Source organism: Nanorana parkeri, unplaced genomic scaffold, assembly GCF_000935625.1.
Source record: "Nanorana parkeri isolate BGI_ZX_2015 unplaced genomic scaffold, ASM93562v1 scaffold1055, whole genome shotgun sequence".
NCBI lineage: Eukaryota > Metazoa > Chordata > Amphibia > Anura > Dicroglossidae > Nanorana > Nanorana parkeri.
The window spans coordinates 113,791-141,134 of NW_017307323.1; the positions used below are offsets into that span (position 1 = coordinate 113,791).

At 43.7% G+C, this 27,344-nt stretch overlaps 2 protein-coding genes across 3 annotated transcripts in view; one reads left to right on the forward strand and one right to left on the reverse strand.

Moving 5' to 3' along the window:
* The window catches only part of MASTL (microtubule associated serine/threonine kinase like), a 26,425-nt gene extending 11,740 nt beyond the window's left edge, over positions 1–14,685 (forward strand). The window contains exons 7-12 of the mRNA XM_018567499.1: positions 1,011–1,183; positions 2,207–3,361; positions 6,831–6,957; positions 12,456–12,569; positions 12,957–13,058; positions 14,483–14,685. Of these exons, the coding sequence (XP_018423001.1) occupies positions 1,011–1,183; positions 2,207–3,361; positions 6,831–6,957; positions 12,456–12,569; positions 12,957–13,058; positions 14,483–14,640 (1,829 nt within the window). The 3' untranslated portion in view covers positions 14,641–14,685. The remainder of the gene's footprint in view (positions 1–1,010; positions 1,184–2,206; positions 3,362–6,830; positions 6,958–12,455; positions 12,570–12,956; positions 13,059–14,482) is intronic.
* A 3,102-nt stretch (positions 14,686–17,787) lies between these two features.
* The window catches only part of ACBD5 (acyl-CoA binding domain containing 5), a 29,300-nt gene continuing 19,743 nt past the window's right edge, over positions 17,788–27,344 (reverse strand). For both annotated transcript variants that reach the window (XM_018567495.1, XM_018567494.1), the window contains 6 exons: positions 26,402–26,502; positions 25,264–25,438; positions 22,809–23,011; positions 21,438–21,485; positions 19,804–19,913; positions 17,788–18,189 (listed from right to left, as the gene is read on the reverse strand). In XM_018567495.1, the coding sequence (XP_018422997.1) occupies positions 18,177–18,189; positions 19,804–19,913; positions 21,438–21,485; positions 22,809–23,011; positions 25,264–25,438; positions 26,402–26,502 (650 nt within the window). In that variant the 3' untranslated portion in view covers positions 17,788–18,176. The remainder of the gene's footprint in view (positions 18,190–19,803; positions 19,914–21,437; positions 21,486–22,808; positions 23,012–25,263; positions 25,439–26,401; positions 26,503–27,344) is intronic.

The following is a 27,344-nucleotide window of genomic DNA, read 5'->3' on the forward strand; positions in this document are numbered from 1 at the left end:
TTTATATTCTTTTTTTTTATTTTTTTTTTTTTTTTTTTTTTTTTTTTTAAGGATTAATTATTTAAGGGGCTAGAGAGGTCAGTAAGGACCTGTTTTAAATCTTGCTGCTTGGAAAAAAAAAAACTAAATTCCACGTGCAGTTGGGCTGCCTGTACCCCTGTACGGCAAGGGTTAAATGTGCGGTTAGGTCTAGGGTATCGAGGATTAAGGAGTTTTACTTTATCCTTGCTGTGCTGGTATGTGGACTGCCCTCCGCATCCTCCTGTGTAATGCAGCGCTATGGGCCTTGTATATTACTTGATAAAGAAGGGGATCTTGCTGCACTCCTTACCGGATATTCCTAGTGATAGGGAGGCTGCTTGTAATGGCCGCGGATGGCACCGCTGCATACATAGATTGGTCGTGAAGAATGTCACCAGCACAACGAAAAATGCTTTTAGCATCACCAAATGTTCATTTTATTGAACAAAGCGTCAACAGTGAAAACAAGCGCTTTCGGGGCCACACAGATTTCTTCGATTGTTCGAGCCTGATGAAGGGACCCTGCATGGCCCCGAAAGCGCTTGTTTTCACTTTTGACGATTTGTTCAATAAAATGAACATTTGGTGATCCTAAAAGGATTTTTCGGTGTGCTGTTATTGTATTTGATGTCAGCAGACCTCCAACCACCAGAGGGGTGGAAGAGCCTGCAGGTGCCGGTCTTGTAGCCTGAGGGAGTGGGGAACGGGTAAGTGAAAGTCCTCTTTTCAGATACCCTAGACATAAACAAGCATTTAACCCTTGTAGTGTCATGGCAGCCCCACTGCGAGTGGAGTTTTTTTTTTTTTTTTTTGGTATTCCCGGAATTCAGCTTTAAGAATATATACAGTACTTCAAAGAATAACATTGTCCATTTTGACAGGAAGGGTCTTGCATAAATCTATGTGAAAGCAAAACGCATTCCTTTTAGTTCGCATGCTCTATTTTAAGCACATTGCAGATGAACCTTATCTTTTGAATTTTTATACAGATCCTGAAGTCAGTATGTCCAGTCCTAGTATGCCTGTGAAATGCCTCACCCCAAACCTACTGAAGTCTAGAGCACGGCAGGGCACCTCCAGTACCAGCAGCCATTCTCATATCTGTGTGTCCAGCATGGAGTCTGATTACTGCAGCAGTCCAAAATGGGAAAATCCTAACCAGGTCAGTACTGTGATCCAGTATGAGTGCATACCTCTGTGTTATCCATAATAAGTTTTTAAAGTGTATCTAAACTAAAAATTTAATATATTGCAGCCTACTAGTCTTTAGATGAGGTGGCTAAATTTGTCAATTTATCTGGTAATACTGCGAATAACACACTTCCTGTCCCTGGGTGACCGTACTCACTCATTTATCTATGGGGGCAGATGTGCTTCCTCGATTTTGTTGAAAATGTTCTTGGTCTGGAAAAAGAAAATGAATGCAGCCACCACATCTATGGACAGGGAAGATTGTTGTTCTTGGATTTAGTTAACCTTTTAAAAATTTGATTTAATGCGTTTAAAAAGCACCTATAAGGCTGGTGGTCACATTCCCTGGTCACTGTATTTGGATCTCTTTGGTTGTTTGCTTGATGGAGGGCAGCAGGGTAAACCGATCCTAGTATCCATATCAATAGCGAGTATTTGGTTGAGTACTCGTACTCACCTGAATGCTCCGATACCGGAACTTCCAGCCAGAGGGAGATCAGTAGTGCTGAGGGAGCATTGGGACGGCTTCCTTTCCAATCAGGAAGCCAGGTGGCATGTAATGACCCGCCTCCCGGCTTCCTGATTGGTCAGGCAGTCTTGGCAAGTGAAGCCTGTTTTTTTTTTTTCTTCAATAGAACACCGGCTTCCCTGGCAATCAGGAAGCCAGGAGACGGGACATGATCCGTCGCCTGACTGACTGAGACTCGGGGCACACGGCACCAGTATCGTTACTCTGTACCAGCAAGTGCCCCAAAAAAATATTGGTACTCGATAATGAAAAAACGGTATTGGTGCATCCCTAGTAATTTCTGTAAATTTAATTGATCAGTTAAAAATTTGTAACATTGGCCCCGGTTATCAGTAGATCTGATTTTTTTTTTTTTTCTTTTTTTAATCATCCAACTCCTACTACTGATTTTAATTTACAGCAACTGGAATGGAAATGTCACTAAAGTTCACTTATTATTTTATTTATTTTTTAAATAATCTTTAGGATCCGGATGGGCCATCATACTTGCGTTCAAGCCGCTTGAAGAACAGTATGTTGGATAAATCGCTGAGCAAGATCCATGTGGGGAAAGTTGCCAAGAGTATAAAAGATTTGGAATCCGCCTTCTCCCCCATCGTTCGTCGCAGGACATACAGAAAGTCCGAAAATCCAGAGGACACAAGTGGGCTTGATGAAACTCCTAATAGCAGTATAAACACCAAGGGCTTCATCCGAAAATGTCTCTATGATCCTAGCACACAAGAAGAAAAGGAGAACTTTGGTGCGAACACGAAAGGACTTAAACATTTGCCAAAATCTCCAGAATTCCCTCCATGGCTGGCTAGTGCCTCATTGAATGATTTAGCGGACACTGAAGATGAAAATGCAGAAAGACCCGCAAACAAAAGAAGTTTTTCACAGGTTGAGACAAGCCCCGGGCAAGACGCCGCAGAAAAGAAAAATAATTCCCAGTATAAACGTGCATATAAATTATCGGAGGTCCAGGTTAACCCGAGCACGGGTTTAACCATGGAAATTGAGGCTCTCCTTCTTAATGACCTCCGAAAAGGCGTTTCGAATGCAGAGAATCTGGAAAATGTGTTTGTACCCGCACCACACACTCTGGAGAAGTTGGGCTCTCCAAACCTGGTGGCCAAGAATTTGTTGTGTGAACTAGATGAAAACTGTGAGCAGGTGGAGGGTCCTGATGCCTGGAGATCAAGCCCCAATAGGGATTCTGACCCTTCTCCTCCTACATCTATGGAAAAGGAGATTTCTGATGTGGATAAAAGCATGAAAGAACTTTCTGTTGAGTCCCAAAATGATGTTGGCGAGGGCTCATCTACAGAAGATTTCGGTATCGACGAAACCGTTAAACATGACCAAAAAGAGAATGAATGCAGGGGGCGTGCCCTAGCCGACATCACCAATAATGCCTGGGCATCTCCCGCCACCACCAGGATACCGCCCAATTCTAAAAAGCGTCCTGTTGTGGCTTTCAGAAGCTATAATAGCTCCATCAATGCTTCACATATCTCGGAACCTTCCAGACTGAGTATTGGCTCGATGGACAAAATACATTTCTCTCTGGGTTGTACAGGATCCTACCCATTGGCTGTTACTCCGGCACAAAAGGACAGGGCACTCAAGAATTTTCAGGTATAAAACACATTGCAGTAACAAGGTAAAACATATTGCTCACAGAAATGGTGTCAACAATATATAGTACTTATTAAAAGAGAACTATGATGCAAGTGCTTTTCACTCACCTCATAGTTCTAGCCGACCTGTGACAATGAGACTGTCACAGGTCGGCTCAGTAGATCGGGAGGTGAGCGAACACATACCGGGGGTCGCTCACCTCTCGATCCTGTGACAGGGGAGGGCCTGGATTCCCCCCCTTCCCGCTCCGATCCGCCAGCGCTGACTGGGGCAGGTGGCGGGTACAGCTGGTTCTGCCTCTAGATAGGCAGAGCCAGCTGTCACTCACGCAGCTGGGTGGATCCAGACATAATTGTCGGGATCCGCTTCAGCTGCGGCGTCTCAGTATACTGAGCTTATGGTGACGGGAGGATGCTAGTTTGTGTCCTCCCGTTACCCTAAGGAGAATGATGGGGAAAAGCCTTAACCCCATAGTTCTCCTTTTTTAAAGTAGCATTAAACGTCTTTTTTTTTTCTCCCAATAATGAATCCAAATCAGACTAACATGTTGCCCAGCAAAGAATTTCTTTAAATTTTTGCCGAAGCATTTACAGTCATCATGTTTCAAAACGGCTCCAACTCTCTCAGCTCTACATCCCTGACCGTCATATTCAGTGTAAGATCACAAGGAACAGATCAGTCTCCAGCAGCTGTTCATCTACCAGCTTGGGGAAGGGAGGAAGGGGAGCAGAGGAATAGATTGCTTTCCTGTGTGTTTGTGGAATATAGAGAATTCTTGCTGCACTCCTCACTGGAATTCCCACATGGGTAAAAGATGGGTGCTTGGAATGACTGCGACTGGTGCCGCTAACAAACGGATGGTAGAAATATGTCACCCGCATACCAGACCAATTACTAAAGCCAAAAAAGTCCATTTATTGACGTGCTGTCTTTCAATTGTAAGCGCTTTCGGGGCCACGCATGTCATCAGACATTTGAGTCTGATGACGGGGACCCCGTGTGGCCCTTAAAGCGCTTGCAATTGAGAGACCGCATACATCAGCAAATGGCCGTTTTTTTTGCTTTAATGATTGGTTTGGTGTGCTGGTGACATATTTCTACTATCTGTGTGTTTGTGGAGATGCACACAGAGCTTACTAGTACACCCAAGGGTGGCTCCAAGGGAAAGGAACCAGCTTAAAACCTAAGGGCCAGTGCTCAGAGGACCAGCTGAATCTAAAGGAAACTTAAACTTTTAGGCTTCATTCCCAGAGTGTAGAGTTGGGCCGTACAGATCCGTGCACGGGCGTATCGGGCCGTTCCCGGGAGTGACCGGTGCTGCCCGTGATTGCACGCAGCAGTCTGTTCTTCCCTGTTGGAGGACGCGGCTGTAGGCACACCCGAGCTGCACATCCTTACGGGCCTGGGTGTCCGTACTCGGACGCAGACAGGATGGATCCTGTCTGTGTCCGAGCACGGACCCGCTATGTCAGCGTAAAGGTCCCCACACACCTTACGATGATCGTACGATAATTGCGGGAAATCCCGCGATCGTACGATTATCGTAAGGTGTGTGGAAGCCGTGCGAACTTTACTACTGTAAGGTCGCACGACTTTTAACTTACGGACATGTTTGAAAACCCGCCGAGCATCATAAGATGTTCGGTGGGTGTGTAGCATGTTCGTACGATAAAAGCCGTACGGGCCGGTGTGCGCAAGCGCACACTGCCTGTTCGGCATTGCGGTCATCGGAAGCCCGTCCCTCAGGGGGCGTGGCTTGCGATCATCGCATGTGCGATCTACCTATGCAAGATGGGCAGATGGTACTTTTTTTTAAGTACCTTACAACCATCGCAAGACAAAAGTCTTGTGATGGTTGTAAGGTGTGTGCCCAGCCTAAGGCGGTGTCCTCCCATAGGGAAGAACAGGCTGCTGCGTGCAATCACACGCAGCACCTGTCCCTCCCGGGAACGGCCGTGCACGCCGCACTGATCTGTATGGCCCCACTCTACACTCTGAATGAGGCCTTAAAACATGAAGGAGCAGCATCCATTGTAAGTGTTTTTAAGCATTTGAAATGGCTTAAAAACATTTTGACTTTAAGGTAAGCTGCAGTCAGGCCACAAGGGACAAAGCCTTCCATGTTGGTGCCTTTGTAATTTTATCTCGGCATTTTTATTTTTGTGTCTGGCAGTACTCCCATAAATTCTTTGCAGCAGTCTGTCCTCCTGAAGCTCTGTTTTCTAGAGGCTTCAGTTACACAAGTTATAGAATTATAGCTTCACCTATAAGAGGGCTTATGTTGCAGGCCCCCAACCCAAACCCCTTCAATGTTTTATTTCCTTATAAGTTTCACTGAGCTTCCTCTGGTCAACTTTCCACTGTGAAAGTCCTATAATAAGTATGCAGATCAGAATTTCTGACATTCCTGTTCTCGGGTAAAATGTTAGAACGTACTGAGAACAAAGGCTGGCAAGAAGCTGGTATTTTTGGGGCAATCATAAATGGCAGTACAGGTTTCCCTTTAAATTGGGACAGCTCTTTCTGAAGACCATCACATTTGGATAAATCAATAAATCTGGAAGTCTATCTCAAACCAAAACTTTCTCTGTTTTTGGATGGAGTTGGGAGGGGTTAAGCTGGCCATACACCTCTAGGATTATCTGCAGATTTTCTATGGTGCAAGAGATTCCTCCATCTATGCTAAACTGTGCTGATGGAGGAATCTCCCACTGGGCCAAGCTTCAGTATCTTGCTAGTCGGCCCCGCTGGCTCTCAAAACACCTGAACAATGCCTACATCCAATCAGAGTGTTCAGGTATTTTGAGAGCCAGCAGGGCCGACTAGCAAGATACTGAAGCTTGGCCCAGTGGGAGATTCCTCCATCCACACAGTTTAGCGTAGATGGAGGAATCTGTTGCTCTTTTTCCATCTGACCATAGAAATTCTGCAGATAATTTATAGGTGTATGGGCAGCTTTAGAACTCTCAAGGTGCCTGTTAAAGTTTGAGTTGTCATGTGATGTCCTGAAAACCAGGGTGCTCTAATAAGCAAATCTTGACTTTGGCCATGAACATCGAACTGGAACCCCCCCCCGTCCATTTCAGTTTTGTGTGATAGACAGCCGCACTGTGCCAGCAGCGGGAGGGTATTGGCTATCTCTTGATTCATTTTCTCGTCAAGTCTGTCTTTGCATAATGGAGCACCTAGAGGTTTTGGCACCCAGGGCTTTGTAGAGAAAATGAGTCTATGAACTCGCCTGTTTTTCACTCCCAGTGGCAGTTTATCCGCTATGAGGGAAGTACATGTCCCTGTAAGGAATATTTGCCATATACCTGCTCAATTCATGTTAAGTATTTGATGACAACTGTATATGGAGACGTTGCCTTCTACAAAGACCTAAACTTCTGCTGTTGAAATTGGTGGATGACATAACTGCGGCAGAAAGCATAGATTCACTTTATTGAACTTCTGTGTTTTTCTTTAGGGTCTGGCAGAGACACCATACAGAACACCAAAGAGTGTGCGTAGAGGAGCGGCGCCAGCTGAGAATGAGAAGATTCTGGGAACACCGGACTATCTGGCTCCAGAGTTGCTACTGGGACATCCACATGGTGAGTTTCTATTTCTTTATTGGCAAGGAAGGAATGAACTGTGACCTATAATCATGTATTCGGTTCCAAGAGTCTGATGTGATGCAAAACCAAGCAGATCTCTGATTTTGACACCATATTCACAATGGGTTAAATAAGAACCAAATCCTCTGTAATGCACGATATGAGTAGGCTCCCTGTTTGATATTAAATATTTTGCTTATCCATATTCACAGACAGCTGCTTTTTGTTATTTAAATTTCAACCAGTATAAGTTCCTGAATCTCACTTGGAATCGGCCTCTTGCAATGGCCTAAACAGCAGAATTCAGACTGGGAGCAAATGTAGTGCCAAGGGACATGCTGTTAGAGAGCAGGGAGGTCACCTGATCAGTCTGTTGCTGCTCTTTATCCAGTTAGCAGGTTGGAGGCAGTAAGGTGACACGACTTTATTCATTAAAACTAGGGATGTTCAGAGACCAGTGCCGATACTTGGCATTTTCATGAACTACCACGGTTGCAGCTGGGACGCGGCTCTGGCGCTCCACCACTGTCCTGGAATCATTAGTCTGTATTGTTTTAGAAAAACGGTAACATTTTTGTTTATTGTCATGTATCGGTACTTGTACTTGCAAAAATGGTATCGGTTAGGGATGCACCGATATATCGGCCACCGAAACAAATCGGCCGAAAATGGCACTTTTGGCTAAATGCTGAAAATGCAATTTTCCTGGCGATACATCGGCGCATCCAAGGTTTCTTTACTCCCCGCTGGGCACTGCTCTGTGTCCCAGCGGGGAGGAGAGAAGGTGACAGCCGGCTGAGCGCTGCAGGAGGAGAGTGCTGTGAGCGGCTGGTGTCTCTCCTCCCACACCGCTCAGCCTCCTATCAGTCTGGCAGAGCGGTGTGGGGGCGGAGACAGTGCTGTTACAGGAAGAGGCTGGGCTCGCCTCCTTGCACTGATCGCTCAGCCTCCTGTGACAGCGTGTCAGAGAGAAGAGCGAGAGCAAACACTCAGCGATCAGTGTTCGCTGAGTGTTTGTAGATAATTGAGGACATAGTATGGTTACTATATCCTCAATTGTGAATGAATGGGAAGTGATCTATATCACCTCCTGTGTATTCATAGTTGGTTATAGTACACATACTATGATCTTAAGGTATGAATGAACAGGATTCCTGTTCATTGATAACAGGGGCTGCAGAAAAAGATTATAAAAAAATCAATAAAAATGAAATATTGAAAAAAAATTAACATTTTTGGTTTCGGCCTGACAATTTTTTTTATTTCAGTGCACCTCTAGAATCGGTGCATCATATACTAGGGCTGCAGCTAACTTATTTTCATAATCGATTAGTTAGCCGATTTATTAAGTTCGATTAATCGTATAATATTGCTAGGATTTGTAGTCCTCTATAGCTGGTGGTATTCTCCATTGCACTGTATAATGATTATACTGCGCAATGCAGATTACCACTGACCAGTTATAGAGGAACTACAAATCCCAGCAATAATACATTATACCGGGTGTTTAATATATTATTGCTGGGATTTGTTGTTCCTCTATAGCTGCTGGTGTTCTACAGTGTGCCGGCGTTGATCATGTCGGCGGGCAGCGGCAAATCGGTCAGCGCACCGGGAGGAGAGGGCCAGACACATGTCCTCAGCGTGGCGTAAGCGGCGTCACGTGAGCGGGTATACCGGCGTAGGCGCGAACGGCGTAGGCGTAAGCGGCGTGCAGCGGGAAATTTGAATTTTAGCCGATGAATCGACGATGGAAAACGTTGACAACGTTTTCCATCGTCGATTTTAATCGACTTAATCGAATAATCGAATAACTGTTGTAGCTCTATCATATACCATGTATGTATGTATGTATGTATGATGAGATCTCATACATTAAAACAGGAATGCAGAAATCCCGGGAGCTCCGTAATGGTCTTTTAAAGATGGCAGCTGCCTCCTAACTTTTGAGTTTTCCTCTAGTCTTGGAGCTGGAAAAGTATCAGTACTTGTCCCGAGTACGGTACTTGGTATTTGGACATACCTATTTAAAGCTGAACTCCTAGCAGATATTAGACGCACATTAATACAGCTCTGATTCAGAAGTACATCAATAATTATGTTTTTAAAAATGCAAGCGGAGCAAGTACCTGAATATGACTGGCTATGAGCCTTGTTCAAGTCACTGTACAGCAGAACACATATTACCAAAAAAGGAACGGTAGGTTTAAAATCTGATTCTTTTAATTGGAATGGTTGCTCTATGGAACATTTACATGGTTGTGTGTCTGGTCAGTGTTGGCATCTGCCAGTTTTATTCTACCCTTTTATCATTTTCTTTAGTGAGGAGCAGTTGCCTTCACCACTATAATGTTGTATTTTCTTTGTGCACAGGATCCCTGAGGTGCGGTAAGTGATACATTGCTGCTTTGGTAGCGGGATGCTGCTTTAGATATTCAGTCAAAGTGGAATGAGATCAGTGTTCACATTCTATTGTCCCCATCACTCCTACACCCCATGATGTTCTACTAGCATGTAAATGAGCAATGGTCATTGTGATACATTAAATGTGCAAATCTTTGTAGGAAATCTTGACCTGCTGTTTGTGTCATGACATTGAGAATAATTTATAATGTCACAGAGCACACATGGAATCACATTGTGCAAATCTGTATAGGAAATCTCCACCCCATGGTGCCGTGACATTGAGAGTAATTGATAGTGTTACAGGATACAAGCTGAATCACTGTGCATACATTCTAAGTGTAAGTCTTTGATGAGCTGGAGCTGGACACCATGGAAGGTGTTTTAAAAACAGCCAATGAATGCTCTGCAATCCAAAAAGAGAAATCAATCAATTGAATCTGTACTTTGGAAGCAAGCATAGCACACAGGACTAGTTGCCAGGATCTCTTATGGCCTTCCTACAGCTGATCTTTTATTACTGACTTGCCGGGTCTTGTTCCATATGTACTGGAAATGTTAGCATGTGATTTGTTAGCAAACGCGTAGAGGGCATAGCATATCGCGATCAATACGCCAACGTGACAAAAAAAAGAGAGATATACTGTGGGAGGAATTTATCAAAACGCGAGCAGACACAATCTGGAGCAGCTGTGAATGACAACCAATCAGCATCCACCTTTCATTTTCAAAGCTTACCTGAACAAACCTGAAGAGAGAAGCTGATTGGTTTCCATAGGCAATTGCTCCAGATTTTATCTGCTCCAGTTTTGATAAATTCCCCCCTGAATATACTACAAGGGTTAGGTGCTTGTTTTGGTCTAGGGCCATAAATAAAGATATACTCACCTGATCCTCAGTTCTTCTTCGGCAGTCAGGCCTCTCTCCCCCTCCAGCTTACCTCTCTCGCGGTGAAATGTCCCTCAGCGTCCTCACCTCTGATGCAAGTCAATGGATCTGTCAATGTCATGACATCAACAGTCCTTAGACCACGAGAGCCCAGGGAAGAGGAGGCTACGGGGACCGATCAAGCAGCCAGGCGGTTCAGAGGATCATGTGAAAATATTTCCTTTTATTTGCGCCCCCTAGACAAAATGAACAGTTAACCCTTGCAGTCTGAGGGTAGCAGCACTGCAAGAGTTAAGTAGGGTATATATTTTCTTCATTCAACCTGTGGGCTGAACAAAGGCAATATAACAGATTTCTCCCTCCTCGCTGAGCAGCAGAGATGGATGAATTGCCTGCCGGCCACTGTCTGAATACCGGGATGGAGCTTGCAGTTCTTTGACTGCAAGCTCCGTTCGGCCGAAGATTTTCCAACATGTTCCTTTGGCAAAAGTCGATCTAATGATCAATGGCTGCTGAAGGAATAGGGTCACCAATGGAGCGAAATTCACTCCGTTTCGCAGTTCTTGGAGTTCCTCTCTAAGATAATAAACCTTCATTTTTGAGTTCAGCTTCACTTTAGATGATTTCAATGCAACTACTGTAAGTATTTCAGTTTGACTTGAAGACTAACGACTAGATGGTGATAACATATGCTGATAACATATGCTGATAACATATGCTGATGGTGATAACATAGCTGCTTGTATTTGCCACCTCACAAGTGTCGGCTTCTTTTTTGCTGCATGGTATGCCTAGACTGGTGGCATGGTTCTTTATAATGTGTCATTTTGCTCTATTAATCCTTCACCTCACTGTGATCTGTATAATGTACATGTCATCCATCAGACCGCAGATTGGAACAGTGGGGTGAAGACTCTATGCTGCAGAACATTTCTTTTCAGACTACATTTCTATCTTCCCGTGAATACACATTCCATGTATTTGAGTCGGGCTGCAAATGTCATTTTCTCGTACTTTTGGTGACTCGTTTGCAGAGCATTTGATGTCTAAATCTAATCCAGTGCGGTAGAGAATAGGAAAGCAAGGGGTCTTAGAAAAGTTCTATATAAGAAGTACAACACAGATTTTATTAAGAGGAGGATTATGTATGTAATTCTTTTTCTTAAAGTGACACTAAACTCAGAACCTAAACCTTAAAAATACATTCAATTACCTTAACTATTAACAAAACTCTTATTTGTGTATCACTCGGCTGCAGATCCTCAAATCATGTCGGAATTGGTGCTGACACTGTCCTTCCTTCTGGAGGGGGGCTACTTTTGTTCCCCATGGTCCCTGTGTGTGTGTGTGTGTGTTTTAAAGTAGTCACAGCTCCAAGATCACTCCGGATTATAAACGAAACATGAGATTGTAGTCCATCACAGGAGTGAGCTTGGAGCGGTGACTACTTTACAACACACACAGGGACCATGGGGAACAAAAGTAGCCCCCCTCCAGAAGGAAGGACAGTGTCAGCACCAATGGAGAGATGATGATCAGGTGACTCTTAACTGGTAAACGTCTGTACAGTAATGGAGTAGGATTGTGATGATATACTTATGCTGATCTACAAAAAATTACATTTGTAGGAAACTTGCACTTCTTTATGATCAAGACTTCCCCTAAGTCCGTCTCAATCCTGGTAACGCTTAGTCCAGCCTCCTGTGATTGGGAGGGATTATGTTATTCACAGAGATATTGTAGCCACTTTGTGAGCTCCTTTTTAAACCTAGATATTTCCTTGTAAAAGTAGTGGTGATATCACTGTGCTGCACATAGCCTGTGCACGAACAGAGCGGCAGGTCCAGCCACTACAGGCTGCCTGCAGAAAACTAGAGGGGGCGGAGACGAGACCAGTCACCTTTCACAAGGATAGAGAGCAGCAGTAACAGGTCTTTATTACAGGCAAGGAGCAGGAGTTGTTCCATGCTGGATAACTGCACAGATCTGGAAGAAATACAGAAAAGACGCCAAGATTCAAGTAAAAATACACATGCCGCTTGTATTTGGGGCAATATTTGTCTTGCTTGGAGTTCAGCCCTAATTTGGCTCAGGTTCTAGTTTAAAACCTGGAACTTGAGCGAAGTTTTCTTCTTTGCATGAAGGATTTCGTGTGAATGTTCTGCATACCTTTTCAGTATTTAATTGTTGTCTCTCCCTTTTAGGACCTGCAGTGGACTGGTGGGCCCTTGGAGTTTGCCTGTTTGAGTTTTTGACTGGCATTCCCCCTTTTAACGATGAGACTCCAGCACTAGTGTTCCAAAATATTTTAAAAAGAGGTATTTGATTTACTTCCTTAAAGTGACCCTGTCAGCCATTTTAAATTCTTTACAAGTAAAAGTGCTGCCCTAGAGCTGGCACCGCAGGATACCTGCAGCCACCATCATTGGCCATCAAGTCGTTTTCTTGTGGATTTCACCAACTTTGTAACCAGCCCTGCCCATCTCTTCTCATCTGGTCTAATGGGACTTTCCTTACTGGCCACTGAGTCTCTCATTGCACAAGAGATGGTTGATACCTGGGCCATACACCCAGAATTGGTGATCCTGTTTGAAATGGCTTTCCAGCTTCTTCTTTTTTCCTACCGTATGCAGTTATGACATCTGTGTTCTTAATCTGTTTAATCCATTTTGTGACTTGTGTTCCAATTATTTTGCATTTCTCAGACATCCCGTGGCCAGAAGATGATGAAACACTTTCTCCTAATGCTCACAGTGCAATCGATATTCTGCTCACCCTCGATAACACAAAGAGAGCCGGATTAAAAGGTAAAGTCTGCCTCCATCGTCACAGCTTGGAGGACATTGCGATAAGTCTATAACCCTAAAAATAACCACCGAATACTTTTCCAGCTGATCTAGACTGTGACATCGAAACTAAAGAAAACAAAATGCCATCTATTTGTTTTTTTGGGAGGGATAAATCGGTGTATGGTGTATGGTGTGCGTTGCTGTCTGTTATGAAGATCTCCTTTCGTCTCTGTGGTATTCAGGACATGAGAGAGAGATAGATTATATATAGATATATGTGGAGGTCTCTAATCTCTATCTATCTGGCCATACACCTATAGATTATCTGCAGATTTTCTATGGTCAGATGGAAAAAGTACAACAGATTCCTCCAACTACGCTAAACTGTGTGGATGGAGGAATCTCCCACAGGGCCATGCTTAAGTATCTTGGCAGTCAAAATACCTCAACAATCTGATTGGATGCAGACATTGTTCAGGTATTTTGAGAGCCAGCGGGGCCGACTAGCAAGATACTGAAGCTTGGCCCAGGGGGGAGATTCCTCCATCCGCACAGTTTAGCATAGATGGAGGAATCTGTTGTACTTTTTCCATCTGACCATAGAAAACCTGCATATAATTTATAGATGTATGGCCAGCTTAAGTCTAGCAGAGCTGGAACATTTATACACATTTAGGGATTTCCCCTCACGTTCTCTCCCAGTGGCATGGGTCATCAGAACAGGAAATGGAAGATAGATCTTCAGAATGGGCACACAGACGGCAATAAAACGGGTCCTAAACCTTTTACTATGCAATCCTAAATCGTTTGAAGTTCTGCTCTAATTATATATGGTCTAGAGATCTCTTGATGTAGATCTTGAATCCTCATTAAACACTCTGACCAAAACAGTGCATACTTAAGCAGGGAGCGCTGCACCATCTGACAAGTTTTTGGGGCCTGTTCACATGAGGGCCACATGCTACAGTGCTTTCAGACAGCCTAGTCACCTGAATGGGCTGCCAAAGCATAACAATGTACCAAAATGTGGCTGACGCACAGCAACACATTGTGTTAACGTACATTGCAGTGCGACGCTACGCCATTGATTGTGAATGGCATCCCAACGCATGTAACCGCAGTGCACTGGTGTAGATGGGCTCTTAATGTTGTCAGTTGTCCCTATCGGTACAGTAGGTGTGCAGGGTCATTGGCCATTGCTTCCGAAACTGTCAAGTGTGCGTGTATTCGGTGACCGTTAATTAACACATGTTAAACTGTAGAAGGTAAAAACGTGTGGCGGTGCGATCAGAGGGTTTGCAGTCCGCAAAGAGAAAGTTATTTCAAACCTGTCTGAAGTTTAACAGACTTCTGAGAATGAAGTTTTGATGGGTGACAGGTAGGACATCTCTGCAGATCAAATAAAAGGTGGCACTAACATGAAGTTTTTATTTTTGTCACAGAACTGAAGGCTGACGCTCTTTTTCATGGCATAGAATGGGCCAATTTGCACAACCAGGCCATGCCCTTTATACCGCAGCCAGACGATGAAACGGACACCACGTACTTTGATGCCAGGAATAACGCGCAGGATCTCAAAGTCTCTGGATTCAGCCTATAGCTGTGCTTCTTTCTGGAAACGCCTCCTATCATTGTCTACTGGGAGAATTTGCATATTTTTATTTTTTTTTTAAACAAAATCTGCTACACGGTTTGCTTTTAACCAGAATGTTATCTCCTTTCTTCTTCCCTCCCCCCCTTTCACTGTACAGAACTGCATTCATTATATTTAAATTAAGTTTGGCATCATAATTTATGTATATATTGTGCCTCCTTGGACTGGGTCCGTCCTGTTTGTACCTTTTACAATAAGCTATCTATTACAGTTGTAAATTTTTATGTAAAATAAAGTAATATAATTTGTGAAATCTGCTCTTAAGTGTTACAATAATGTGTGCGTGAAAGTAGAATGTAGCTTGTATATGGCAACCTAATCCTTGTTTTTGACCCTGCGGTAGCTGTGCTAGGATCTGTCCCTTCCAAAGATGGGGACGTTACTTTTAGTTCAACCAATATCACATACTTCCCTTTTCCACCACTGTGTGTAAAGGTGCCCTTACACTGGCCGAATTTCAGACAGTTTTTAATGTACTGGCCAAAATTCCCGGTGTGTGGGGCTGTCGGCTCCCTTTCAGCCGCCATTCCTCGATCAGCTGATCGAAGGACCCGGCTGGAAAATGTTCCTACAATCAGAGCCGGCAGCCAATGAGCTGCCCGCTCTGATTGGGTACTCTGGTGGCTCCTGTCAGAATACAATGCAAACAGCTGCGATTCCACGATCAACACCCTGTTTGTGTTGGGGGAATCGAGTCTTTTTTTTTTTCCCCTCCTATTGATAGGCGTATAGCTAGTCTAAGCTTCAAGTTCCAATCGGCAGTATAGACCAGACTAAGAGCTCTGTCTCTTCCTGCCATCATGCAACTGTCACAAAGCTTCAGCGCTAAATGTGTGAGGAAGGTGATTGATAGATTGTATAGCACCAGCACACCAAAATGCCTGACAAAAGGGGACTCTGCTTGGCCCAGTAATGTAAACGCGCTTCTACCGGTGACCCTTCAATAAAGTTGGATAAAAGACACCCTGTCAGCACAAAAAAATCTCTGAAGTCCGCTTTAAAAATAGAACCCTTCCGTGAGTTTCCTGCAGCCGGTCTCAAGTGATACCTTCTGTGTTCACTGGTTCCTCCTGCTGACCTCCAATATTACAGGATGCAGCAACAACATGGCGACTGAACAGGAACCTCTGGGCGCAAGCAGAGAACACAGACTGAAAATCTGTTTCCAATAAGACTTCTCTTTAACAGTGCAGCGTTCAAAAGGTGTGGGCAGGTAAGTATTTACTCTATTGTTACAGGGCAATCCTTTGTGGCCATGTTTGAAGTGAAAGTGTACCTTTTTTAAAGAACTATAGGGTCAGTGTTTTTCCCCATAGTTCTAAGGGTCATGGGAGGACATATACTAGCGTCCTCCCGTGACCCAAAGCTTAGTATATAGCGAGCTACAGCTTGCGGTATACCGAGACCCCTGCAGCCGGGACGGATCCCGACATTACTGTTGAGATCCACCCAGCTGCGTGACTGACAGCTGGCTCTGCCTATCTAGAGGCAGAGCCAGCTGTACCCGCCCCCTCCCCGTCCGTTCCACCAGTCAGCGCTGGAGGATCTGAGCGAGGAGGGGAGAATCCCCGCAGGGAGCAGTGAGTGACGGTCACGCCTCTCTGCAGGTAGATGATCAAGAAGTGAGCGAGCGACGGTATGTTTTCGCTCACTTCCTGATCTATTGAGCCGCCGTGTGACAGTTTAATTGTCACACGTCAGCTCGAACTATGAGGATGAGTGAAAATCACTCACCTCATAGTTCTCCTTTTTAAAGGAGAGTTTGTGTGCTGGCGCTATGTTCTCCAATGCAATCATATCATCAATCTAATGATTACTCATTGCACAACTAGGCTAAAAGTATCATTTGGCATGCAGTTGGGATTCGGTATCTTCACTCCCAGTGCATGTGGTGCAGAGAGAAGGTATAGTTTTAGGACAGTGGGCATGCATTGCATTTCACTGCTCTTCGCCAGTTATAGATACGAGATCACTGGTTTATGGAGTCAGCCTAATACCATGGAGCCCTTTATTTTCAAGTGCATACCGCTGTTTCAGGCCTGTTGACCATTAAAGCCGTGCACAAAACCATAGCTTCTATAAAGCCAGACTTGGATAGCATGAGAAAGTAAAACCAGACATGTTATGGGCAGGTGATCAGTCCCCAGCTAAACCAGTGGGGAGCACAGGAGAGCCTTCGTTTAACACATGTGCCCTGCATGTCTCTTCCATCACAGATCAAAAATACATGGGGCTCATCACCCACTTTAGGATAGTGGGCACAGCCATGCAAATCATTGTTCCTCTGGGGCTTTGCTATGTGCTTTGAAGGGGACAGAGCACCAGCCATATGTAAGCTACCACGAAGAAAGGAAAATTAAAGTAGGTAGGTGATCCAACTGAGCATCTTTCTAGACCCACAGGGGGAAATTTATCAAAACTGGAACAGACAAAATCTGGAGAAGTCGCCCATGGCAACCGACCAGCTTCTCTCTTCAATTTGCACAGTTAAGGTTTGAAAAACAGAGAAGCTGATTGGTTGCAATGCACAGCTGCTGGCTTTTCACTTTGAAGGGTGTCAAATCTTCATAACCACCCTGTAATATATTGCAGCTTTCCAGTCCTTCGATGTATTGGCTGCATTCTTTTTGTTTATTTTCACCTGGTGATCCTGCCGATTTAATTGGTGGCTACACTCGCTCTTCTACTGTATCTGTGGCAGAGCCATGGTTGTCAGCCAGGCTGCTTTCCTGAGTAGGCCTACAATAGATCTTTCTTTATTCATCTTCACTAGATTGTGGGAAGGGAACCAAGTTTGGTTGTCACACACGGCTTCCCTCTTTACATGGAGGTGGGCGGATTAGTAGTTTACAGAAGGATAATAAGGTCGATTTGTGCTTTCAGTTTAGCTCACAGGAAGTGACGAGCACAAAGCATTTTTGGCAGGAACCACAAATCATTTCGGTACTTGCTGAAATGGTTCTTAGCCCGAGAACTAATGCAGCCACCACATTACATTTTTGTTCTGGAGTTTGATATCTGTTCATGTTATACCACTTGGAAAGAACAATCGTATCACCTTCAAAAAAAAAATTCCAGGAACACCAACGTTCTTGTAAACTTTTATTACTAAAGTAAATATTCTGAAAAGAAATTCCAGTTTCTTATTCATTACAGTCCGATTTTATTTTGGTAAAATCACAACTCGGACCTGCTAACCTCCTTGTACCCTTCTATCGGTATATATTCTGTATAATCTATTACATGCTTTCAATAAGTTTAAAAATAATTTAGTTTCCATTCAACTGTGATAAAAGAACACGTTAATGCTACTTCCAGCTTATAGTAGTTTCTGGATTCAAGCTTTAGTAAAATTAGTCCTTATTTTGTTATCATTCACATAGTGCAAGGAATTTACTATAGCAAAGAGGACACCGCTTCCTCCAAGGGACCATCACAAGGATGTCCCAGGCTAGTCTTCACAAGCTTCTTGCAGGTCGGGCTCAGGTAGGCTTCCTACAGATTCAAGAAGAAGAGATGAGTTACCAAACAATTCTTAAACTTAATTTGACCGAAGTAACCTACCGCCACCCTTGTTGGTAGATTGCCTCCATTATTTCAACTGTTCTTGAGCCTGAAATCAGATGAATTTCCACTATTGCAAGAAAGTTGCCAGTGTAATTGAAGGTGCATATCCACTGTGGGATTCTGCCTAGTTTACACGCTTCCTGGCCAACAACAAAAACAAATCACCTGGCTTTTCGGGCAGTGTTATAATCTGGGGTTACTTCAGTTGGTCAGGTCTAGGATCAGCAATGTTAAGAGCCCCCCCCCAAAAAAAAAAAAGTCAGCTGCCTTCCTGAATAATCCGGTTTTTCCATCACTGGGTTTTTTTTCTTCCCTGATGGCACATTGGGCATATTCCAAGATGACATTGCTAGAATTCATCCGGCTCAGATTGTGAAAGAGTGGTTCAGGGAATGTGAGACATTTTCACACTTGGATTGGCCACCACAGAGTCCAGACCTTAACCCCATTGAGAATCTTTGGGATGTGTTAGAGAAGACTTTATATCAGTGGTCAGACTCTCCCATCACTATAAAATCTGGCTGAAAAATGAATGCAACTCTGGATGGAAATAAATGTTGTGATATTGCATAAAGCTTATGGAAACAATGCAATGGGAATGCGTGCCGTAATCAAAGCTATAGGTGGTTCAACAACATATTAGTGTGACTTTTTTTGGTCAGGTAGTGTAGTTGTTGCATGTTTCTCATTCACGTAGCATAGCAAAAAAAAATATTGCGCTTGCATAAAACTTGCTCAATTCACAAAGAAACGTTTACCATAATTCACCCCGTCTGTACTGTTCTGGCAGATCCCATAATCAGTTGTAAACTAGATTTGAATGATGTCTATCCGGACCAGGAGTAGGCAAACGCCAGCTCTTCAGCTGGTGCCACTACAAATCCCATTAGCAATTGCAAGGCTCTGACAGCCACAGGTATGACTTCCAGAGGCAGTTGCATGATGGGATGTGTACTTTCACCACAGTTGGAGGGCTGACATTTGCCTACCCCTGATCTAGAAGCTTTGATTGTTAATGAGGGGGAGGTCAGTTTGTCCTTAGTCTTTCTATTAGGACAGTCAGAGTTTCCCTGTTACTGAAGTTTAAGGGGACGCTTTCTAAACAGATCTAAAAAGGTACAAATATATTTAATTATTTTTAGATATGCCGTGTGAATTGAAAAATATAAAACATATTGAGGGGTTTTCTAAAATGTGAGCAATTATGTTGCGCTTGGTAGTGAGCAATATTCTTACTGTGTCATCTTGCTATTTATATTCAAGTGAAAAATAAAAATAGAAATAAAAAAATTGATGGATAAATGAATAAATGAGTGAATAAAAATTCATAAATTAGTGTAAAATATGTATAATAAATAATTATAATTAGTAAACTGATCACAATTTTCTAAAATGTGACTGCAAAGTGGAATACACTTTAAGGAGCAGAAGCAGACTGGCAACTTCACAAAGCCAGAACAAAAAATAAAACCACCTCAGCCATTCGAATAGAATGAATCCGGTCAAAAAGGAAACCATATTAAATAATAAACTGCTACAAACCTCCTCTTCCTTTGCAGATATAAATGGATTAACCAGTGGGCAACAAAGGGCCAGACTATCGCAAATGCCAACGTTCCAGATGAAATCTTGAAGGGCCACCACGATGGCTTCTGCAGAACAAACAGTAACAATTAATAGATAACTCATCAACAAGTTAACAAATGTTTCTCCAATCCTGTGATGGGAAATGTGACTGCTGTGAGAAACACTTCCTTGCTATTAGTTTTACATGAAGTCCAATATGAGACAGAACATTGTATTAAGCTTATGTTCTAGACACCTTCCTCAGAGACCGTAACATACAGGTGGGAGCGGTACACTTAAAAAGAAGGACACACAGGGACTTGTGTATACACGCACAATCACACACAGACACACAAAGGTTGGACTTGATGGACCTGTGTCTTTATTCAACCTCAAATACTATGTAACTATGCTTCTGCACTGCAAGTCTTGTGATCCAGGTATTTTCCTTCCAAGCAGCACCGCCACGTTCTTTAGGAACAACTTTGGGCATTTAAAAAAAAATACCCTTGCAGTGGAGCTACCACGCTGCAAGGGTTAAGTGCTCGTTGTGGTCTAGGGTCTGAAGAAAACAAAAAAAAAAACAAACATATATTCACCCAATCCTCATTCCCACGTGGCTGCTACACCGTTCCCCACAGCCTCCGGCAGTCTAAGCCCCACCGCCATCATCACGTCTATGGTCCATTCACTTGTAATAGACATAATGATGCCAAGGGACAAAGCACAGCTGGAGCGGAGAGGTGAGCGGTCATTGCTATGGGACCCATGATCAGTTGAGTGCATCTTTTTATTTTGGACCCAAGAGCAAATCATGCACTTAAACCTTGTAGTGCAGGGGTTAATTTTTTTTTTCCATTGCCGGAGTTCTTCTTTAACCACAGAAGTAGCACAGTTTTCTCAAGAAAACACCCAGGTTGCTGAATGGACCATAAAAGGAGCAGCAGGACACTGTTATGTTATTTCTCTGCTCTCAATGTCAGCAACTGTGCACTGCAGCAGAGTCTAACTGGCAGCTAGTGTTAGGCTTTCAGAGACTTCATTCTTTAATCTCAAAATACATCCGTACGATGCCCCTGGACACTGGATCACGTTAGCCAAACTGGGCAAAGATCTTCTGTTAGACAAGTGCAGGAAGTCCAAAGCGGACAGATCTCAGGCACAATACAAAATCGGACAGGTTAGAGAATTTCATCGAAGTGCTATTGTTTACCCAACGCAGTGGGCGGGGCTTCTTACAGGTTGTCTGTTCAGAAACCCCTCCTCTCCTTCTCCATAGGCAGAAACAGAAGTTGGCTATATGCCCCTGTTGGCTGAGGGCAGCGGTATCGTGTCCAACCAGCCTCTGAAACTCAACGCCCAGCTCTAATGAGCCAATGACCCAGAAATCTATGCATCAAGGAAACTCCCAACGTGTATACTTGCTCCAATTCAGGGACTTACTTAGCAGCAAAGAATTAAAATAAGCACAGCAGTCAGCAAACCAATGATTTGCAAAAGTTGTCCATGGTAGAAAAAAAAATGGCTGCCCCATGTTTTCTCTTACGGCAGGTTTACACAGTCAAAGATACAATGACACATCCATGGAACAGACACACAATTCAGCTTACCTGGTTAGAAAGCTGTTGAAAATTAGATTCAAGCTGAATCGATCTTGCCTAAAAAATATAGATGGCAGTTAAAGACCTGGAGACCAGCAAAGTTTGAATGATTATTATTATTAGGGATGCACCGATACCAATACTAGTATCGATACCAACACAGAGTATTTGGGCGAGTACTTGTACTCGCCCAAATGCTCAACTACCTTCCCCGATGCCGGAACTTCCGGTCACAGGAAGGTTTCCTCTAACCAGCAGTGCCGTAGGGGAACATGGAGCCAGCTCCCGGGAAGACGGGTGGCGAGTAATGACCCGCCTCCCATCTTCCCGATTGGCTGGGAAGCCGTTTTCCCGGCCAAACAACACAGAGCCGGCTTCCCGGGCAATCAGGATGCCGGGCAGCATGTCATTACCCGACGTCCGGCTTCCTGATTGCCCGGAAAGACGGCTCCATGCCAGCGGAAGCACCAGTATTGGTACTTGGTATTGGCGAATACCGAAAAGGAAAATATCGGTACTCGATACCGAAAAAACGTTATTGGTGCATCCCTAGGTATAATTATTATTCAGGATTTATATAGCGCCAACAGTTTGCGCAGCGCTTAAGAATATAAGACATTACAGTTACAATACAAATCAAGTCAAAATGTTAAGGAGGGCCCTTCCCCTGAGAGCTTACAATCTAAAAGCATTGAATGCATTTAAACTGCAGCTCTAGGTTTGTTGCAGTAACTAGCGGACCTCAGTCAATTCCTTGTCGCAGATGATGGGAGAGGAAAACTGATCTGCTGATATAGAGATGGTATTTTCTTAGAGAGGATTGCTCTCTCTGGGTCCATGGGGAAACACTTCAGCTTAATGTACCTTTGCATCCTGCTTGAGTAATGGATGCAAAGTGTTTTGAACATAATTTAGATCGGTGTCCTTCCCTATGGTCATGTTCTATGGGTAATAACCCAAGGGGTGGAAATAAGGGTCGTCAGCAAGGCTGAACATACTTTTTGTGACAGGATGAGGACTGTGGTAGTGTGGAAGCCCCTTGCACCCTGTGCCTTGAGAGGTGCCAGTTGAAATGGTTTGGGCTACTTATATGAATGCTCCTTGGGAGGTTCACAAGTCATGTCCAACTGAGAAGACCCCTGAAAATCATGGCTGGATTCTCTTGGCTGGTCTGAAAATAACATGGAACTCTCCAAGAGCTGAAGCCTGTGACTAGATAAAGGGCATGTTTCCCCCACATCTACTGGACTAAGTGGCTAGGACAGAACAATGACATACATTTCAAGTATTTAAACAGAACAGACTTCTCCTAATGTATGTGCATCAGCCAATTTGCTGCAACATCTCCGATTACACACATGTAGCGGACAGAGGTCTTACCTGCGAGGCGGTGAGGGCCTCCAGTGTCTGCAGCCTCTGCAGAACATTCTGCATGTCCTCCTGTAATCGTGTAAGTACAACAGCAATGTGCTCATTGAGGCTGCTGTTTGGTCCTCTGTCTGATCCTCTGCGGTCCCCTCCATCCCCACCGTTTCCCATCTGTCCCCCTCGGGATCCTTCTCCAACAGGATGCATACGATTTGCTAGAGAGAAAGATCACAAGTAGAAGTTAACAAGAAAAGTAGATCTCGTCACCGGCAACTTTTTTCAACTTGCACAAAATGTCTACTGTCTTGTGTAACAACTGAAGGGGAAGATGAAAAATGTAAGAGGCTTGGCTGGAGTCACTCTGGCTTCAATACTTTGAGTCTCTAACCAAAAACAAGAATGCAGATCGTGAGTTTTACTCTGACTTTCCTAAGCTGCATAGCTGTGCCACATAAAGTATTGAAGCCAGAAGGTCAGTATAAAAGTCAGGAAACTAGCATTTTCAGAAGAAGGTCAGCAGTAATTGGAGGTTAGGTTGTGGGCATTTTAGAGTCAATGTCTCCGATATCCCAGGAATCTGCTCAGAAGAGACTGGAGTGCAACCAGTGAATTATCGAGGTCTACCTACATAACAATTGTATTCTATGGCTGTACCAGGTGGCGCTGCAGGTAAAAATCTGTAATTCTACGTCTTGGAAATACTGGTACCCGCGGGGAGTTTTTCTGCAAATCCTGTTCAATATGGAGGCTGATGTGTTTTAATAAGAGGTGCACCAAAATGGAATTTTCAGACAAAACCAAGAATTAAAAAAAATGTGTCAGGCTGAAACCGAAAATTATTTTTTCTTCTACCCCTTTTAAAATAAATGTTTACTTTACTGTGGGGGGCTTTGGCGAGAATATCAGGGGTCTGAGCAAATGCCAGATATTTTCCTTTTAAAACAGAAAGAGAGATTGAGGATACAGATACTCAATCTCTTTTTCTGCAGCCCCCATTATGAATGAACAGGAAGCCTCTATACTGAGTGTTCCTGTTCATTCATGAACTGAGGAGATAGTATGAGTTACCATGTCCAGTATGAGTTACCATGTCCAGCAATCATGAACAGGAAGTGATGTGGAGCACTTCCTTTTCATTCATAACTGGGTACACAGTATCTGAATGTTCCTCAGTTATTTACAAAACACTCAGTGATCAGCTGATTGCTGAGTGTTTGTACACCACTCTCAATCCTGACATCCTCAGTCACAGGAGACTGAGCGGGCGGTGCGGGAGCAGAGTTTGGCCTCTTATGACACCGCTTTGATCCCCCCGCACTGCTGGGTCGGCCTCCTGTGACAGTTGACAGCTGTCTCCTCCCCGCACCGCTCTCCATCCTGATTTGCTTGTAACAGGAGGCCGAGCGGGGTGGTGCGGGAGGAGAGCTCAGCCTCATGTGATGACGCCGACAGCGCTCTCCTCCCTGCTGGGTACTGCTCTGTGTCTCCACTGATCCCTGCGGCCCCTGCTGACACAGAGGCGGAGGGAGCAGCGGGCACACAGAGCAGCGCTCAGCAGGGGAGGAGAGAAACTAAAGATGCACCGCAATTTCTGCAAAAAAAAATAATGGTACATTTGTCATTTTGCCCGAAATTTTTCAGAGATGAAATTTCGGTGCATCCCTAGTTTTAATATTAGGGTATTCAAAGACCAACAAGCAACACACAGTCTATTTTATAGGAAAACAATCTAGACTTTTGCTTATGAACCCTAAAACATCTTCGAGAACCTGAGGAACACAGTATAAACAGATGGCTTTATAATGTTGGTCGGCACATGTTTCTCCATAACCATAGACGGGAGGAGTCTGATAATAGCAGACCTCACACACACACAAAACAAAAAGTCACGCAATCTAGCATTTCATCGGACCACCTTTAGCTTTGATTACGGCACACATTCGCTGTGGCATTGTTTCGATAAGCTTATGCAACATCACAACATTTATTTCCGTCCAAAGTTGCATTCATTTTTCGCCAAGATCTTGTAGTGATGATGGGAGAGTCGCACCACTGCGTAAGGTCTTCTCGAGCACATCCCAAAGATTCTCACTGGGGGTAAGGTCTGAACTCTGTGGTGCCCAATCCATGTATGACAATGATCCCATGCTCCCTGATTCACTCTTTCACAATCTGAGCCCGATGAATCCCGGCATTGTCATCTTGGAATATGGCCAATGTGCCATCAGGGAAGAAAAATCAATTGATGGAAGAACCTGGTCATTCAGGATATTCAGGTAGACAGCTGACCTCATTTTTTGGGCACATAACATTGCTGAATCTAGACCTATTATCCAATGGAAGGCTCTGACCTATTTGCTTAGCTAAATCCATATGGTGACTTTTTTGAACAGGCAGTGTACAGTATATTTGTTTTCACATGCAATGTAATACTACGTGTACCTATATCCCCCCAGGGGTTACACACCTCTTCCTCTCCTTGAACTGTAGTACTCAGCCTTGTCTTGGCCAGATTTTTCCTTTTGTGGTGTTCGGCCAGATGCTTTCCCATCTTCTCCACCATCTTTTACCTCTCCTCCAGCCCACACATCCGAGGAGCCCTCAGTCAACATGGCTTCTTCTATCAGCTGACTGTGATCTACCTGCAAGGCCAAAGAACAGTCAATCAACCAACAATCGGCTGGACTTTTACGTTAAAGTGTATCTAAAAAAAAAAATAACAAAAAAGAAAAAACACACACACACACACACACACACACTATCTCAGCCAGTCCTTAGATGTGGTGAATGCACTTGTTCTCTTTTTCAGGGGTTATTTCCCTTATTTTCACCTGGTGATCCTGCCAGTAGCACACTTCCTGTCCCTGGGTGGCTACGCTGACTCCTTTACTGTATTTTGTTGTTGGGTTTGAATATCCGTTAAGAAAAGCTAAAACTAACAATTCTCTACTGTGTGATGGGAAAAGGCGACTTCAACATATTTTTCCTGTGTTTAAAGCTATTGGGTACACTCATTTTCAGCAAAAACTTGGCAAATGGACTTTACCAGTTAAGTCTGGCTTTTGATGACAGATTTGAATGAATGTCTGTCACCCCAAACCTTGTTTAGCCTCCATTCTCAATCAGAAGAAGCTGAGCAAGACTTGTTATTCTGGTTATTTTAATATATTTGCAGCATTTTGAATTTTTGCATTCATTTTGTGCTTTTTCATGATGCAAATCCTTGTACACGGCCGCTTATGGGGGGAAATTAACAGAAAAAAAAAGTGTCAGAGAAAAGTTCAATCTCAACTGGTATAGTTGCCCAGCTTCTACCTCTCATTTGTTTCCACGCAGCTTAGAAAATGAAAATATAAAAAGCTGATTGGCTGTGTTCCAGCTGAGATAAAGTTTGTCTCAGAGACTTTTTATTTATTTCAGCCTCTGTGTTACAAAGTGGTAAAACATAAAAAGATAAACCTGGAAGTAAAAAAGTACAGAGAAATTAAAACCTTTATAAATAGGCCTCCAAGTATAAGGAAATAGATACATGACAGCCACCCATTCAGCCCTGCTATATCTGCATTTGTCACATTCGGTCACCCTCCCTGGAACATCCTACTTACATCTTCTTGGCCAAACTGCTCCATCGAGTCACAGAAGATCTCGCTGTCTGAGTCACTCGTCAAGTGCTGCATTGCAGCAACATCCTCTGTGCAATCATTGTCTGCAAAACAAGATAGTTCTCATTAACCTTCACATCTAGAGAACATGTACACATTCCTGAACTGGTCTCATTTGTGCTGCTCAAACTTGGTCTGCATTCCGAGGGTTGCAAATATGAAATGCCTTTAATTCCTGCAGAAATCATACCTAAGCATCCCATACCCCTGAACAGTCTGAATAATATATTTTTTAATTCCCCTCCTGTTATACCAAGCTCCCCTTTTTTCCTTCAAAATGTACTGGTCCAGGAAGGCACAGAAAGGATCTGCAAAGCCAATGCTGAAAGACATTGTTCTCTGCACTTCTGCCATTGCGCTTTTACCTTTGTGCAAAAGAGTGTACAAAGATGGCGTTTGGGTTGGCTACAGAGCAAGGTAGATGTTGCCCAAGCAAGTAACATAGTATGTAAGCTTGAATAAAGACCAAAGGTCCATCTAGTTCAAGCTATGTATGGGAGTGTGTGTGTGTGTATATATTTATCTTGCTCGAACACTTCCCATATCCATATAGATTCTCCGAAAGAAGAAACTCATCCAGAAGTTTCTGGAATGTATGGATGTTGTCAGCAGATACCACCGCCTGTGGGAGGGAATTCCAAACTTTCACTACTCTCACAGTGAAATACCCCTTGCGAATTCTAAGATTGAACCCCCTCTCTTCTAACCTCTTGTTGTGTCCCCAGGTTCCGATCGCCGAATCAAGATTTTTACGAACTGCTCAGATTCCTAATGTCAATCATTAGGCAGGGCAGCCAGAGAGCTCATAGCACTTTGCACTGCCCACCTCCAAAGTTAAATGTTTGTTTTTTTTTCAAATTCTTTAATTTAAAGACCTCTGACATAC